Source organism: Metopolophium dirhodum, chromosome 1 (assembly GCF_019925205.1).
Source record: "Metopolophium dirhodum isolate CAU chromosome 1, ASM1992520v1, whole genome shotgun sequence".
Lineage (NCBI taxonomy): Eukaryota > Metazoa > Arthropoda > Insecta > Hemiptera > Aphididae > Metopolophium > Metopolophium dirhodum.
The window spans coordinates 46,743,223-46,761,988 of NC_083560.1; the positions used below are offsets into that span (position 1 = coordinate 46,743,223).

General features: G+C 27.3%; 1 protein-coding gene across 1 annotated transcript; it reads right to left on the minus strand.

Annotated features, from left to right (window-relative positions):
- Nucleotides 1-3,048: 3,048 nt before the first annotated feature.
- On the minus strand, nt 3,049-5,592 carry LOC132936309 (retinol dehydrogenase 5-like). The gene is made up of 4 exons (XM_061003007.1): nt 5,055-5,592; nt 4,817-4,969; nt 4,562-4,714; nt 3,049-4,496 (listed from the first exon to the last, which is right to left on the minus strand). Exons 1-4 carry the CDS (start codon nt 5,590-5,592, stop codon nt 4,111-4,113), a joined length of 1,230 nt encoding a protein of 409 aa, XP_060858990.1. The 3' UTR covers nt 3,049-4,110.
- Between the last annotated feature and the right edge of the window lie 13,174 nt (nt 5,593-18,766).

Genomic DNA, 18,766 nt, shown 5'->3' on the forward strand with positions numbered 1-18,766 from the left:
GATAAACTTACAAACAATGATAGCATAAATGATAACAACTAACAAGTGATAATGAATAACAAACATGGCGCCCCATCAAATTTCATACCACAAATTTCGAGCTCTGTAATCTGTATTCGGCTGTACTGTAACAATAATTAGCACATAAATTGGAATGATTCCTATCCAGGAAAGCAGAGTACATTTTAATATTTTATACGTATGATCTCAAAAGATAAATGTCACAAACTAATATTACTGTAGGTGAATTGGTACATTGGTGCATACCTCCATGGTTCCATATACATAATTATACTTGACACTGGCATCGTCAAGACGTCAACCTAATTGATGAATTCATTTTTGTAGTAGCTATCACTTGTTTAAATATATTTATAAATCAATAATCATATGTTCAAAAACAATGTTGCAAGTTTAAACAGAGCAGGAATTAAAATGTATAATAGGCATTTTTGGATTGAAGTCAGAAGTTTTGAACAGTATATTGTACGTACAGTATTAGATTCTAAATAGGTAGGTACACAGTATATATATTTATATATTTACACCGAGTGGCGAGTGTGTTTAAATAAAAATTGAATACCTAGGCACCTAATAGGAGAACGAATAACATTTTTACATTTATTCATATTAATATCGGTTTTCGACTACATTAATGTTTATTTCTTGGCGTAGGTAACTCTATAACAAATTACCGTAAATACACGGCACTTCCACTGAATGTTTATATTTGCATTTTGTTATCACTATAATATTTTTAAAATAGGTATTGTGTTGAGCTGTATTTTCAGTTTATAATTTTTTTCTATAAATGTAATTTATTTGTTGAAAAATGCTTGAAATTTTAATACAATAGGCATTTAGGTAATATTGTAATATAGGTATATAATGTTGCAATAGCAGTTGAAAAACATTAAAAATACGGACACATTTTTTTTTTATATAAACATTTATAATTCAAATTTTGACAAAATACGTAAAAATTACAAAAATTTACAAATTATTTTTATTTATAAATCTAAGATTTGATTTGTAAGATTGGATATTCATTTGATTTATCATGTAGCGATTTTCTTATTTTGTTGTAATTCAAAAACGAATAACTGTATAGATTCTTGAAATTTACACCATAATATGTATATTTTATCAATTCCTATACTTGATATAAGATTTTCAAAATATATTGACTCGTTTTGAGCTGTTTAAAGGACATTTATAATTTAAAATTTTTTTTCTATAATTGTCAATGAAATGTTATATGTTTGGTCAAAAATGAATTAAAAAATATTAAAAATACATTGGCACATATTTTTTTTTTATAAGCATTTAAAATTCGAATTTTGACAAAACTTAAAAATTATTTTGTAGTTTAACATTTATAAAACATTCAACTTTTATAGCTAAGAATTGAAAATTTAAAACAAGGTTCCACATAAGTAGGTTATTCTGTAACCAAAAAAAATTTTAATATTTTTTTTTATAGTTATTTTATGTTGGAAGTTGAACAAAATTAGATATTTAAACAAAGAAGAACGATTTTAGTTATTGTATTTTAAAATTATTATTCGTGGTTGCTTGAAACTTCTAAAGTATATTAATATATTATTATACAAATAATATTAATTCAAATTACCGTCTACCGTGTTATTAATAATAATAATAATAAAAAATATCCTTGGCTGACAAATCGTCTCGGATTAGAATCGTTTTTCGTATACCATGATATAATATAATTTAATTCGAATTTAACACCATCCATCACAGTGACCCACTTGTAACAAGACCTATTGTACAGCAGAGTGACATCCACTTACCCACTTTTTTGCTCTTTATAAATGACGATAAAAATGTTTTCTCTTATATCCTCAAAAATATTATTGTCTATAATTTTTGTAATGCATGATTTTACTCCAAGATTTCTCAAAAATATAAATAATTGATTTTGTGTGAATGTGTTTTGTCTATGTTGCGCGTGGGCTAGAGATAGAAAACAATCAAAAATATTTATTATTATTTATTTAACGTTTGGATTTTTCAAATTGTGGATAGGGGGGTTGAACTCCCTCCTGTTAATAACCATATAATAACCCAATTGTTTAGTCATGTACTTATATATATAATTTTAAGAAATTATATAGGTACATAGGTGTCTCTATGCACTACGCTATACATTTTATTTTTGTGGCCCTAGAAAAAAAAATAGTGGATAGTCCACTAAATGCTAATTACTTTCGCTGAAAGCATCTTAAAGTTTCAATATTAACAACTTATATTCTATGACAGCTAATGTAATTTGGTACCTATATGTACTAAAAATATTAATGTATTGTTTCATGTTTGTGATTGAATTACTAGTTATAACTTTCATTGTCATTGTATAGGTATTATCTAAAGAATTATTTTAAAAATTAACAGCAAATAAAACATAACATTGTATTGTGATTTGTGAGGTTTTCTTTATCAGTCAGTTTATTATCCACAGAAAAATTACATTCAAATTATATCTGATACATATTCCACATAAAACCAATATAAACAAAAGGTTAATTTTTAAAACTAAATGTAAAATCATTTAATATTTAATCTTCAATAAATACATTTATTTGAAACATGAACACTTAGCTATTACTCTAGAATGCTTTCGAACACTATTTTTCTTTAAAATAGTTGCCTACTTAAACTGTGTTCAAAAAACTTTTTATAAGTTCAATAAAATCTAAATCTATTATAAATCGTATTTATTTATATTTTTGTGTCGTATGTGAAATACTTAAATACATTTATAGTAATAGAAGTAATATCTGTTTATAGTGATATATTTTTTATATATTATATTCATATGTGCAATTTTCTATTAATTTAGGTCACGGATATTGATTAGAAAAAACTAGTAAAATTGATTGCAGTATTGCACTAAAAAATACCGAAAATTGCACTAAAAAATAACAAAGTTCCGTTAAAAATATTATTAATTAATTATTATCATTTTTTTTTACTTAACAGTTTACAGTATAGTTCAAACAAGTATTTAATAGAAAAAAATTTCACATTTATTTTCTTTATTCGTATATAATATTTAATTAAAAAAAAAAAAAAAAATATATATTTTACATATTTGTTGTATATTAACAATCTAAACTACTCTAAGTACCTTAAACACATTGAATTGGATTACAAGTTGTTTCATTTGGAACCAATAAGTAAAAATCCAAAGTAAAATTACGTTACAAAATAATTAAAATTGTATAATAAATGTATACATTTAACAAAATTCTAATTAAAAAATTGCCCTTAAAAATTTGTGTTTATATGAAATGCATTTAAATTGTTCTTAGCAATAAATAAGAACAGTAAAAAAAAGTTGCAAATGCAAAAACGTTCATGGCCTTGTTATTGTTATTGAAATAAATAATATATGTGTTTTATTAGTTATATAATATATTCTGTATACATTATGTGTGTGTAGTGTTTGTATATTTTATTTGATATAGTACCTATAGTACATAACAATTTTTCTTTGTTTTTTCTGGTGCTTTTGAAAACAACTATGAATTTTAAATTTTGACCATCCCAATGCACCAACTAAATTCACTATCTCTTCGAACAAGACACTGAAGTTAATGAAAAAAAGTATTATTTTGACTACTTATTGTTTACACTTTACACAGACAAAAAAAAAAAAAATCATTGTAAAATTAATACATTCATTGCTTTGCTCAGAAACTAAAGAGTTTTCTTTGTTGTTTTTTTATTTGACATTTTTAGTAGAAACAAAAATTGTTTATGATGATTATAGTTATATAAAATATTAGGTGTGTGACATCAAACATTATATCGTTGCTGTCACAGATAATATATTCTTCAGTTAGCAGTAATTTTGATATTATTTAAGAATTAAAAATTAAAATTAATTCTGGAATTTGCATTTAGGAATGGTTATAGTAATTATAAAATTGAAGTATTAAATTTTGCGGCGTGGGGGTGTAGCCTCTACGAGTCTTTTTCCTCTGCATAATTTTAGCACCCCCAGTGTTTAGCCTCTAGTTGCGCCTATGGCTTCCCCCCCCCCAGCCACAAGTCTACGCACGGTTTTTCTTAACCGTTTTCAACTTAACTTGCAATATTATCATGGTATTGTGGTGTAGCCACAAATCGACGCACAACCTTATCTTTATAATAATGTAAGCCTAATGATGATAGTGTCCAAGCTAGAGCAAAATAGATTTTATACCTCCAAGATTTAGGTAAATTATACTCAGTTTTAGGTTGAATTGCCCATAGTGCATTATCCATTTGACAATATATTTTATTAGTGCTTGGAATGGTGATTTCTGGAGGATCAATGAATGCATCAATAGTACTCAAGTAATTTTGATAGGCATCCATGTAAGCACCATAATGAGCTAATTGATCTTTATTCATATTATCGCACATATCTTTATAATCAATGCTCCTTCGTTCACCATTCATAATGGAAGAATGACGATAAAACTCTCCTATAAGTTACATGGTTACTGTATTAACTTTTGTTCATTATTATGGTCTATAATCATATTGTTACCTGGTGAAAATGCGATCATTTTTATGCCTTGATTTTCAAGTTCAACTCTTGATCCAATTGTCCATGCACCCAAGGCAGCTTTTGTAGCTGCATAAACAGATATTCCGGGAAGTGGGAAAGAAGCACAGTGACTAATTATATTTATTACACGACCTGTATTTTTTATAATGTTATTAGTTATAAAATAAAAATAAGCATGGTTTAAAAAATATAAAATAAAGGTGTAAACAAAATAATTGTTTTATAAAAGCTTACTTTTATTTTTGCGAAATGTTGGCAATAATTTTGCAGTTAACATAATTGGACCCAAAACATTAACTTGAAATTGCTGTTCCATCATTTTCAAAGTTTGCCATTCATATTCTGCCATCACCATACAGGCTGCATTGTTGACCAAAGCATGTAGTTCTAAAGTTGATTTGATTTTTCAATTAGTTTAATAATACATTGTAATAGACAATATTTAATTAACCATTTTGTATTTTATACAAACCAAATTTTAAACGACCTGTTTCATTGTGAGTGCCAAATTGATCAATGTTTTGTTGAAGTAGATCAGTAATAAAAGTCACACCAGTTTTAATGGATTCAGAATCAGTTAAATCCAACTGTCTAACAAACAATTGAATGTTGTTGTTTTTAAGCGATAATTGAATTAAGCTTTTAGCACCTGGTCCATTAGGGTTCAAACAAAATGCAACTATTGCAATTCTACTTGGGACTATGAGTGCTTTGTTATTGAAAAATAGAAAATTATATATTTTACTATCCTTTTGATTTTTATTATCATGAATGCCTTTTAAATATCTCATAACAATTGAATATCCAAGACCTGTGTCACAGCCAGTTATAACTATCAATGGAATTGAACTTATTTTATCATTGACATATTGTTGGGTACTGTCGTTCTGTCTTCTTTTGGTTTTTTTCCTTAGAATTTTCGTCATCCAAGTTGTTACAGAAATTAAAGATATTACCAAAACACTTTGTATTATGTGGTTTTTCACAATGACCTTTGGAAATATTTTCATGATTGAAATAATTATTAAAACTTATAAACACTTTTAGATCTGTGAACAAAAATAAATTATTCAACATATTATTATAAATATTTATATTAAAATATAAAAACAAAAGTGTAGTTTGTTATGAGAACAGGCTTTCTTTGAAAAACAAAAGAAAGCATTTTCCTAAAAGAACTCCACCTTTCATTGGTTCATACTTAATAATACTTTGGATAATGGTAGTGTTATATGGGATCCTAATATAATTGAATAATCAATCTAAATTAAATGTGTTTAATGACTGTTTATTAGGTTTTTAGGATCTTCACTACTTTCTCTCACACACATGTCTTTAATCCAGTAACTGCATGACTCGGATTAGAATCCTTGGGTGAACGCAGACATGCGCCCAATTCCAAATCCCTGCTTAAATTGGTATCTAATCTGTTATCTGGAAAAACCGTTTCCCCTACACTAGAAAACTCCTGTAATACATTTTAATGTTCATAACTGGTCTGTCAGATACTCAGATATTGATAATGTGTTCCATTTTCACTTCACTATCAACTACAAACTATATTATGTTGCATCTATTAAGCGCAGTGGGCATATATTAGTCCATTGCCAATGTTAGCACTTTGTTCATATTTTTAAATAATATTATTAAATTAAACTGAACTGTATTATATAAGTATATTATCAATATTATATTCTTTTTTGTTATAATATACTATGCAATTGTATCCAAAGGTCTTAGACCAATTACGGTTTGCTCACAATAAATAAATATTTGATGTAGGTAATATTTAATTTAAACAATATCATTTTATTAGATAGTAAAAAAAAAAATTGTAAGCACTGGTACCTACCTAAGGCCCTATTATTCTGTCGTCGTATTCCGAGTACACCTACCTACCTAACCGTGTTGTCCGTGATCAGAATTTTCTTGTTATTCACCAAATTAAACAATACTGTTTAAGTAAAACGATTTGACTAGTCGTTAATTATTAATAACCAAATTTAAATAACTATTGACCACCTCACTGTGGAGTAGATGGACATTTTAAACTATTTGGTATATTGTGGTATATATATATTACGGATTATCCTCGCGGTTTACGCGGAATACGAAGACAATGGCACAATGTATAATGTAACAACCAAGGTGAATTGATATCAACCCACCTTGGTAATAACGCTTATACATATTAATTGTATCATGTATTTAACTTACCTAAATAGCACAGCCGTTAACCGACAAGTAAACAAATCATTACAAATGGCTAAAAGGTACTTTACAATTTAAAGATGTAAAATTGTATTTCCATATATCTAAAAAATAATAGTTTTAATTATTACGTAATCCGCATTTAGGCTACCTTTTTAATTTCTAATTAATAATTTGTCTGTACATAGCACGCATATCTTAGTCCGTGGTACATAATAATTACATTATCATGTTATGGGTACAGTTTAGCCACGAACTAAGATATAAATATATTATTTTGTATATTATCTTAGTTCATGGTTAAACTGATACCACGAGGCATGTTCCCACCACAGATTTCTATATAGTGTAGTAGAGAGCCTCTAAGAGGCTCTCTAATGTGTAGTATAGAAAATCTGTGGTTCCCGTAGACCTTATAATTATAGATGGACCATGCCTGACCGGCTTGAGTGGGTGGCGCGGTGACAGAAAACCGCGTTACAGTGATGTAATCATAGATCTATAAACTAATGGACGTCGCTTAGAGAGAGAGAGAGAAAGGTCAGGGGTACGATGTAGAGTAAAAGAGAACGCGGGGGAAATACAGTGTCTTTGATTATGTTCTTTCTCTCTTTTCTCTCTTCGTTCTTTCTTCTTTCTTTCTCTTATACGATTCCCGTGCATTGATGGCATGGTGGAGTGGAATGCCGCTGTCAATTAGTTTATATGGTCTATGGATGTATTATTATAATAAGTCAATATAACAAAAACATTGAAATCAAAAACGAGAATAGTTTTTAGTAATACCTGATTCAAGTTTATTCATGATTCGTTTAATTCAATTGAAAATTGTAAGAAATATACATGAATCATGATATATGTCATAATAATTACGTATTTATTGTTTTTGTTTTTCATGCATGCCCAGAAGTATGAAAAAATTTGTGCAGTATAGCCTACTTTCACGCGGGAACTACCACATCCGTCAATGGCGGTTCCCGACCACAATCCCACGATGCTGGCTAGGAAGATTTCCCGATTTTGATAACAGCGAGATATCATCAAAATCAAATTTCGGGAGATCGGTTATGCCAACCTTAGAAACATAAATTTCCCGCATAAAAATATTTTTATTTTTACCTAACCAGCATTTCCAACATAAAGCTATCCACTACCCGCCAAAGTTACAAACATTTAAAACTTGAATGCTCAAAAACTTAAAATAGTTTGTTCATGACACATCTAGTGAATCATTGTAACAGAATTCATAATAATTTTGATTATTCTTAATTAACCATTGATAAAATAATACACAATTGAGTGATTCACATTTCCAATAACAATATGATGCGATATATGTTGAATAATATGGTGTAATGCTATTAATTGTATGTTTCACAACAGTTATTTGTTTTAAATGCAGTTTCAAAAACTTACATACATACATACATAAGCTCCTCAAACATTTCCTAAATTTTGTTTTAATCTTATTCAATATTATCAAAGTAAGGCGTTAGCCACCCCAAATCCCAAACTATATTTGCGCCTATGCATACATATTAGTATCAATTGTAAATTCATTATAATATATAAACAGTATAAGACTTAAAAATTGCATTTACTTGCCTAAATTCTAAATATATTTTATGTATAAGGTACATAGCTACATAAGATACAAACATCAGTAATGTATAAATTATAAAACTAAGATTTTATAATGTATTAAAAAAAATATATAGCTGAAATTTAAAATATAAATATAATATGTATATTTTTCGTCAAAGTTTATCAATAAATAGAAACAAATAAAAATACATTCAAATATACATTAAATAGACAAATATAACTTAAGAAGTATGAAGTGAAGAATACACTGTTGAATACTGTAGTGATGAGATAAGTTGTCTTTAATTAACTGATTCGTTTTTTTCAAATAAATGTACTGGTTCAGACAGTACAGTGAATCATTTGATCATAATAATTATAATTTATTTGTTCGTGACCACCACTGACAAGTTCATTTAATTGAATCATTAGTCTAATGCAAGTTGTTTCTTATCATAATTATACAAAATAGTTTATTATAAGAATGTAAATAATAAATATCCAGTATACAAGAAGTCGCTATTTCTATTTTTTGGTTTTTATACATCACATTTGACTTTAAACAATATAAAATTAGTTAGTTTTGTGACACATTAAAAAGACAGTAAATAAAAATCATCTACATCTTATATGGAGTTAAGTAAAAAGTAATAATAATTAATATTAGCCTCAATGATCTACTCACCAAGTATCTATTTAGTTTAATTTTTTATTTATTTTAAACCAACAAACCATGTTTAGTAATCAAAGGTGAGGTATTTATCAGTAGAGTAATATAGTTGGAAACTGGCTGGACAGTGATGTGATATGATATTTAATCTTTTAGTCGGGTAAATATTTAAACATAAATTCAATCAACTAACCAGGGAAATTTTATTTTAGCACATTGAAAATGTAAATTTGTTTCTTAAATTACATTTTAACCGTTTCTTATTTTATTTTATTGAATCTATTAATAAGAAAAATTTCAATCCTCTAAAGTAGAATTCAATTACAGTAAAGATATAAACTTCAAAAAATACAAAATTGTTTGTTTGTTTTTTCAATATTTTATTTGTAATATCTATTTATTAGATTTTGTAATTTGTAATATAGTTTTATAAAATAGGAAGTTTTTGTATATCAAGTGTCAGAAGTAGTGTGGATTTTTGTGAACGAGACATCTAGAATCCAAATACATTCTATTATAATCTATTTTTCATTTTTTATATACTTAATATATAATATTAAGGCCTTGTTCTTGATTATAGGTAGGTGCAACGTTTTAATGTTATTAATTATTATTAAAGTATTAATATTAATAAGGCAGAATTTAAATCTCTACTTATAGCACCCAATTTATTTAGTTGTGCCTTAACCACAGTGGCACAGTATGGCACTTGACACGGATTACAGAATAACACAGTATTATTATAAATAAATATATACACCAGCATATATCCGGAAACGGTATTTACAACTCTATGTGATATAGCTTAATGACGTTTTTTCAAGGGTGAACATAGAAGTTGAAGCTAGATGCCTATTTTGGTCATTACTCGTAAACCGCCAAGTGGAACTGTTAGTGGAAACCGTTTTTTCAGAAGAAGTTTTTCCAAACAGAATAATCTCCTAAATGGCTTGGGTACATGCATACACCAGTTACTGTATCTTGCTTACTAAAATTGAAAAAAAAAAACAACTATATTAATTAAATTATTTTGAAAATTGTATTCATTTAATGGCACAATATCATATAAAAAATCAATGTAATAAAATAGTAACCAATCAACATTATTCATAGTCCCAACACATAGTTTATTCCAATATAATAATATAGCAAACATCCTTGTGTTATAGTTGTGAACCTATAGTGTATACTTGTATTATTTATTATTATCTATGCCTTAAGGAGAAAAATAAAAAATAACAATATAGGTAAACATGTAAACTTTTTAATATTATGAATAATTAGTAACTCCATCATCATTAACCATTGCTATAAAATTTAACTCTAAGGACTATAGTCAATACTTAAGAATAAGAATTGCTTAAGTAAATTTTGGTAATTTAAAAACTAAAAAAATTGTGATAGTCACTAAAAGCAATGCTTGATGTAGGTCTCGACGATCCTTAGTTTAAGTAACACTATTTCTTTTCTAAGGCCAAAGTCTCGTGTATGAATCTCGTTTGAGTCATAAGTAGGTATAGCTTAAGCAATACTTATTCTTAAACATCAGTTATGATAACGGCCCTAAACAATTACAAAATCTAAGATATTAAATCCACATCTGACTGCAACTTTGTAAGATAAATAATTATCGTTTTAATGTATCTGTTAAGTTGTTTCAGATGTATCACAACCAATAAGTATTATATTATAGGAATTTTAATACTATACATAACTTACAAGATTTGAGTAATGAAGGTTTGAATGTGATTGTTGTAACTTGTAAATGGCATATTAAGTTTAACTTGGATTTGCAATGGTTTTAATTCTTTGTAGATACATTTTACCTAGAAATAATACACAGTTGTATAACATAAAGTTTAAAGAATAGGCAAGCAGATTAGTAGCCAAAATGTATGTACGACTTACGAAAATTTAAGGTGAACTGTTTAAATTTGTAATTTGTATACTGCACAGTGCACACAATAGTAAATAATAAACAAATTGTACAAAAGATAAAAAAAGATAAAAAAAGGTAAAAAGTATAAAAGGCAAAAAAATTAAATAATTAATTAATTAAATAAGAATTGTCAAAATATTAACGAATAATTATCATTTACATTTGAATTGAACATAATCTCAATTATTGTTTGCTGACATTTGAAGTGTTAACCATCTACAACCTGAACAATGGTTACACATGTTAACAATTCATTATCATAATTTAAAATCTATGATTATTTGATAAAGCAAATTTTGTATGGTTTTTTGGTTTTTTTTATGGTTTTTGTAAGCTATCTATTTAACAACTGGAAAATTCGTTACACCGACCAATTAAATGGAATCTCCGTAAAATTCTCCATCGACAAACTTTAGATTTCATCATTTCTCGTTCTCCTATGTGGGATTAATTTCATCCACAAACAGATGACCACAATAGTTCTGAATAGAGTTCATACCTAATGGCTAATATTATATATTATATATCTGTCATTTACTAATTCACTATACGTTTATACCTATTGTCCAGCGTTAGTAAATTTCAAGACATGTCATATTACAGTATTATAACAAAATACATTTAGTTATAATCATTTTCGAGACGTATAATACGTCATAAACTTTGATGATTGAGTTCATCAATTATATAAACAATTGTTCATGTTTAACACTCTTAAATAGATTTATTATCGATGTGATTATATGAATAGGTAACTACTTCTAGGAAATCTACTGACATAGAAAGTTGTATGTTACTGTCGTAATTACCGAATGCGAACTAACGTATAAATATGTAATAGTTTTTAAAGTTCAATAAATCTATAAGTTGTAGATGACGTTCACATAAGATAATATTATACTTTTAAGTTCACAAACGTTTCGGTTAGGCCCTTCTAAAACGTAATCCTGGAGTCACCCCCCCCCCCCCCCCCCCCAGGTGTATTTTGGAAAAGATTTAGTTTTTGTACGGCGTTTCTGAAACTCAAGATTTGTATAGTTTGGAGGTCGGTGATCAAATTCGGCGTCATGTGTCGAGACTATAGGAGCTGTTTTTCTCCGTCTTTTGGGGCTTCGGAAATTTAAAATTTGCGTTTTTCGGGGTTTCCAGTACGAACACTTAGATTTTGGGCGCGGCGAGCCGTTTTTGTAGTCGGACGTTATAGAAGACTTTGCGCCGTATTGATGGATACCGAGATAGAGGTTATCCGACTTTTGGTTCGGGAGTTATGATTTTTCAAGTGATTTTGTATTTAAAAAATTACGTAGTTACGTGTATTTTGGTTTTTGGGTTTTCGTTTGATCATTATGAAACTCGAGATTCTGGTTTTTTGGTATACGAGGATTCAAAAAGGCTCTATGGTTGAAGTACGTACGACCATTATTTCGCCCGTAATCGGAATAGCAAAAAGTTGAAAAACACAATATGTGATTATTCCTATAACCAGACGTTTCCGGTATACGTCTGTATGACGTTTAAAGCAATTATTATTTTGAACTTTTTTTTCACACTTATTTTAGTAGGCGTGTAGCTCATTATTTATTAATGTAAATTGATAGGCATATAAGAATAAAATATTAAAACCTATAAAATCATAGGTCAATTAACTCTAATATAATATTTGAGCTAACAAGTAACAACACAAAATTGGATGTACATTTTGAAATATTAGCTCCTTTAATATGAGTTGTATCGTTTTGAAATCTTCGAGGTTCAATGCAGTGATACCTCTAGATCAAATTTCTGTTCTCGAAAAAGCAACATCTCGTATTTAAGTTTGAGAAATTAGCAAAACAACATTTCCCGCTAATTTTCTTTTTAAAAAAATACGAATTTTGATCACAATATTTACCCCCTTAATAATTGAGTTAATAAACTTTTAACAGATCTAGGGACGTTTCTGCTTCGTAATATATCGAGAAAACCTAAAAACTACAATATTGATCGTATCGTCTTGAAATCTTCGAGGTTCAATGCAGTGACCCATCTAGATCCAATTTCTGTTCTTGAAAAAGTCGCGTGTCGACCCGAAGGTTGGAAAATTGACAAAAGAAAATTTCCCGCCAATTTTTTTTTTTGAATAATTCAATATTTTGATCACGTTTTTTACCCCCTAATATTTGAGTTAAAAAAACTTTTACCAGATAACAAATGATTTGCGCACGCTTCTGCTTCGATCCTCGAAGGTTTCATTAAGATAGGACTTTTATTGAAGGATTTCGGTTTTTAGATAGGTTTTTGAAATTCGTATTTTATTGAAAACCTAAATCATTCAATATAAGTCCTATCGTTATGAAACCTACAAGGATTGAAGCAGTCAACCACGAGATTAAATTTCTATTCTCAAAAAATTCGCGTATTGACCCTAAGTTTGAAAAGTTTACAAAAAAAAATTTCCCGCCAATTTCTTTTTTGAATAATTCAAATTTTGAACACGTAATTTACCTCTTTAATAATTGAGTTAAAAATTTTTTACCAGCTGGGAAATGATCTGGGTACGCTTTTGCTTCAATCCTCGAAAGTTTCTTAAAGATAGTACTTTTTTTGATGGATTTGGTTTTTCAAAATCGTAATATATCAAGAAAACCTAAAAACTTCAATATTGATCGTATCGTCTTGAAATCTTCGAGGTTCAATGCAGTGACACCTCTAGATCAAATTTCTGTTCTAAAAAAAGCCGTGTCTCGTATTTAGGTTTGAGAAATTGGCAAAACAAAATTTCCCGCCATTTTTTTTTTTTTGAAAATTCAAATTTTGATCACAACATTAATAATTGAGTTAAACTGGAAACTGGTCTAGGGACGCTTCTGCTTCGAACCTTGAAGGTTTCATAAAGATAGGACTTTTATTGAAGGATTTAAATTTTTTAATATGTTTTTCAATTTCTTATTATATTTATATTCAATATAAGTCCTTTCTTTAATAATAGCAGTACATCCTATTTAACGAGTTTTCGATACCAAAAGATTTACAACATCTAGGCATATTTTAAATGATGTTTATATTTACATTTTTCTTAATCTAGTATTAACATTATGGTTACATATTATTACAATATTATTATGTTTAGATACAAGTAATAATAAACATTTTTTAAATAGCTTTTCAAAATTATACACATAATATCAGAATACTTGCGCAGTTTAGTAACTTTAATAGAAATTAAATTAATTAATTTATAGTTACTTTTAGTTATGTTAAGTGAAAATCATAAGCAAACCCCCAACTCTCAATACCATAATTAATAATTCATTGAATCAGTGATATATAAATTATTCTCAATTGTATTTTATCAAGTATAGTACTAAGATTACGAAAAATGTAGTAAATGTTTTAAGTTACTACCTAGGTAACAGTACAAGGAAAATAAAATGCACGTCACTAGATAACAATTCGAAAAGTAATTTCAACTTTCAAGTTTCAAAGTACCTACTAAGGCAGTGCATTTATAAATATTGAATCTTCGATTGAATAATTTGAGCTTATTTAAGGTTGGCTAGGTTCTCTAGAGGTCATTTTCCGAAATTCTCAATAGTTTTTCCAAAATTTTGGGATAAACTGCCAAAAAATAATAAATAATATGTTTAACTTGTTTGAAATTGATTTTAATTATTTACTATTTAGTTGCAACTCCAAAAATAATTTTGCTACCTAGAGACTTAACTTACATTTTAACAATTATTAATTCATCATTTCATTCAAATTTAAATTCATCTATACTTTAAACCATACACCTATAAACTAACTTAGCTTATAGGTCTATGCATATAACAGGTACATCAAGGATGATGCAAAAGGAGAATGCAGACATGCATTTAGCTACAGGTATAACATTGAAGGGTAGCAAAAGTCAATAATATTTTTTAATATAAAAAATTAATATATTAAGTTCGATAAATAATAAATATGTCATAGGTAGTATATTATTGTAATTTGTCAAAATATCATAATTATATAAATATATATTTACTCATCATGGTGTTGGAATGAAGTTAACAGCAACAAATGAATTAATAGGGGACAGCCATTGTCCATATTTCTTACATACACAAATATTACTGAAAAAGTGGCAGTAAATTTATGTTTGCTCACATAATATAGGTACTTATATACATTGTCCCTTAATATATTGTATATAATACAGCATTATCTTTATAAGGAGAAAATAATACCCATTTTATTATGTACTGGAAAATCCCTATGTAGTATTATTATATTAATTGTGTATTTATTTGAGTGAATAAAGTAGTCTGTATGGTCTGTTGATAGTCACCAAACGTGGAAGTGTGAATCTGGAGTACATGTTTAAATCCAATAAAAGGAATCGAAAATTATAGGGTTAAATATTTTATACACTAATCTTTCTTTATGTTATAACAACTAATTATTGCAAATTGTATTAATTAAATTTTAATTTATTTTTTCTAAATATACCAACAAATTATAAATACTGAATAGATTGATACAGTTAATACATTTTAAAAACAAGAGATTGTCACACAACAAAATTAAACCTTAAATAACTAAAAAACTATGAATAATTTGAAAGGTTAGGAATAAAATTAAATTTAAAGTACTTATTTTATTTTTTTAGTACAAAAAAAAAACCAAAATCAAAAACATTCATTGTCATTTAAATCATTTTAATAATGTAAAGAAAAATATCTTGTTGAAATAATACTGTCGATTTTGTACTGCAATCCAGACTGAAACAGAAATAAAATTGAATATAATCATATAATCATATATTTAATAAAACAATATAAAAATAATTTTGTAAATTTTACGACTAACTAGAAAAAGTATGATATGTCATATGTATACTATTTAATACAGTAAGAATATGTAGGTACATAAATATAATTAGAATGAAGATTTAATAAAAATGTGAAGAAACTGCCTATTGCAGGTAGCGATCTGCCATTTAGTTACATAATACCTATTACAAGTTTAGTTTATCTTCAATAAAAACAGAAGTGTTAGTAATAATCATTGAATATACCTATTACCTACTGAAATACTTGTCTCAAAAAATAATTATGTTTACAAAGTATTTAAAAAACTATAAACATATAAGTAATAACTAATAAGTAACAACAAATATGAATTTTTATTTTTGTTTCTAAATATTATATAAATAAATAGATTAGTTTCTTGCGCCAATATGAATTATGGAATTGTTAAGTTAAAAATAATCAAATTAAATTAATTTTATGAATATCCACTAAAAATGTACTACAATAATATCCAAAGTAGTATTTAAATCTGAGAATAAATATAGGCATCATACATTCATACCTTTCCAATAAATATGGTTAGGTTTGTTTGGCACATTTATCATATTATTATATATTAAATGTATTACTTATAGCACAGTAAGTATACTTTCAGTAATATTAAAGCTGCACTTAACTCCAAAATTTTAAATAATAAAGTATAAAGCATAGAATAGAGATTAAAGTACTGGTATAAAGTATAAAGTTAAAAGTATTAAAATTAAAATTTAAAATATGAATATTATATTATGATTTATGATCATTAAATGATAAAAACCTAACTTGACCGATTAAAAGCTAACTAAACAGGGATTTATTTTATAGGAGGCAAAATTTTTAGCTATACATTTTTTCAATCATATGAAACAGATTTTTTTATTTTTGATTTATTCGCTGTTCACCTTGGAATTGGGATTTTTTCTAACTTTTGTAGGTTGGCATAAGCATTATTTTTTTTTTCTTATCAAGTTCGCTGGTATCAATTGTAATCAAAATCGGGAAATTTGTACCTTAGATAATTTACAAATACACAATATTATAATATATTAGGTAACGGTCTTCAACCTTCTTATATTCACGTACCACCTACAAAGGTTGAACATTTTCATGACGTACCACTTGACAAAATAATATCATTAAAAATTATATTATTTTTTTACAAAAATTTCCCAGTAATTTTCAAAAGCGACGTGAAAAACAAAAGAAAAATTAAGGAAAAACGGGAATTTTTACGCAAAATCTGTTTTCGAGAAAATCGATTTTGGTTTTTGGTGAACTCCAAAACAAATGACCGTAGGGACATACAATTTTGACTGAATGTTTATAATTGCATTTCCTACACACCATAACATTTTCCAAATATTTTGACTTATTTTGAGCTGTTTACGGACATTGTCAATTTCCATTTTTTTTAGTTTTTTTTTCTATAAATATCAATAAAATTTTATCTGTTGAGTAAAAAAGCTTGAAAATTTAATAGAAGGCTCAAAAGTTATTGTTTCAAAGGCAGATGAAAAAAATTAAAAATCCTTAATCACAGTTTTTTTGTATAAGCATTTAAAGTTCAAATTTTGACAAAATACGGAAAAATCACGAAAATTAGCAAATTATTTTGAGTTGAGAATTCATAAAAATTTTTCTTTTTAAATCTAAAATTTGAAAATGTAATATAAGATTACTCATAAGTTTGTCTACCTTTATCAAAAAAAAAAAAATGTCTACAAGAAACTTAAATTAAATTTTTATGAGCGTCTGAAATTTATATTTTTACAACATTTGATATACACTCGATTTCTTATGTAACAATTTTCTTATTTTATTGTAATTAAAAAACGAATAACTGTAGATACTTGAAAATTTCACTGAATGTTTATATTAGCATTTTCTATACACCATAAAATTTTGAAAATATTTTAACTCTTTTTGAGCTGTTTACGGATATTGTCAGTTTTCAATGTTTTTAGTTTTTTTTTCTAATAAATATCAATAAAACAATAGAAACTCCTGTAAATGCAAATCTATTCGCAGACGACCTAAACATACTTTGCAGAAGCAGCAACCTAAATACAGTACAACAATTACTACAAAATAGCGCAAATAACATAACAAAATGGTTAAATAAAACGGGCTTCAACATCTCCAGCCAAAAATCACAAAGCATCATATTCACAAAAAAAAGAAAACAAGGTAAACTCCAGATAAAAATAGATAACAACATTATACCAAACCAAAATAAAATAAAAATTTTGGGAGTAATTTTTGATACCAAATTAAACTGGATCCCACATTTAAAATATGTAAAAAACTCCATCACAAAAAAACTCAACATAATAAAAATTATCTCACATACATCATGGGGTGGTGAAACTTCTACACTATTAAAAAATCTACAGAGCACTAATCCGGTCTAAAACTGATTACAGCTCAATAATATTCAGGACAGCCAATCCTAAACACCTAAAAATGATTGATGTGCCTCTAAATACTGGCACAAGACTAGCAATTGGAGCCTTCAAATCCAGCCCAATAGCGAGTCTAAGAAACATTGCAAATGAACCACCCCCCGACATAAGGAGAACACAAAACAATATACTCTATGCATCCCGAACATTAAAAAATGAGAACAACCCAGCAATCAAATACATCGACAACACAATCAAAGAAGCAGAAAACCTACAAATAAATATAAAACAAATAGTACCAAGCGAACCACAAACCATACCTCCTTGGCTAATGCAAATCAATACAAACATCGAAATAACAGAATATAAAAAAAACAACACAACTCCTAATATCTACAAAAATCTTTTCCAAGAAATAATACAAAAATACCCTGATAGAAAACATATTTACACTGATGCATCTAAAACAAGAGACAGCGTAGGGATTGCAATAGTAGCAGAAAAGACAATCACAACTTACAAATTACCCCCCGAATGCTCAATCTACACAGCTGAAGCACTGGC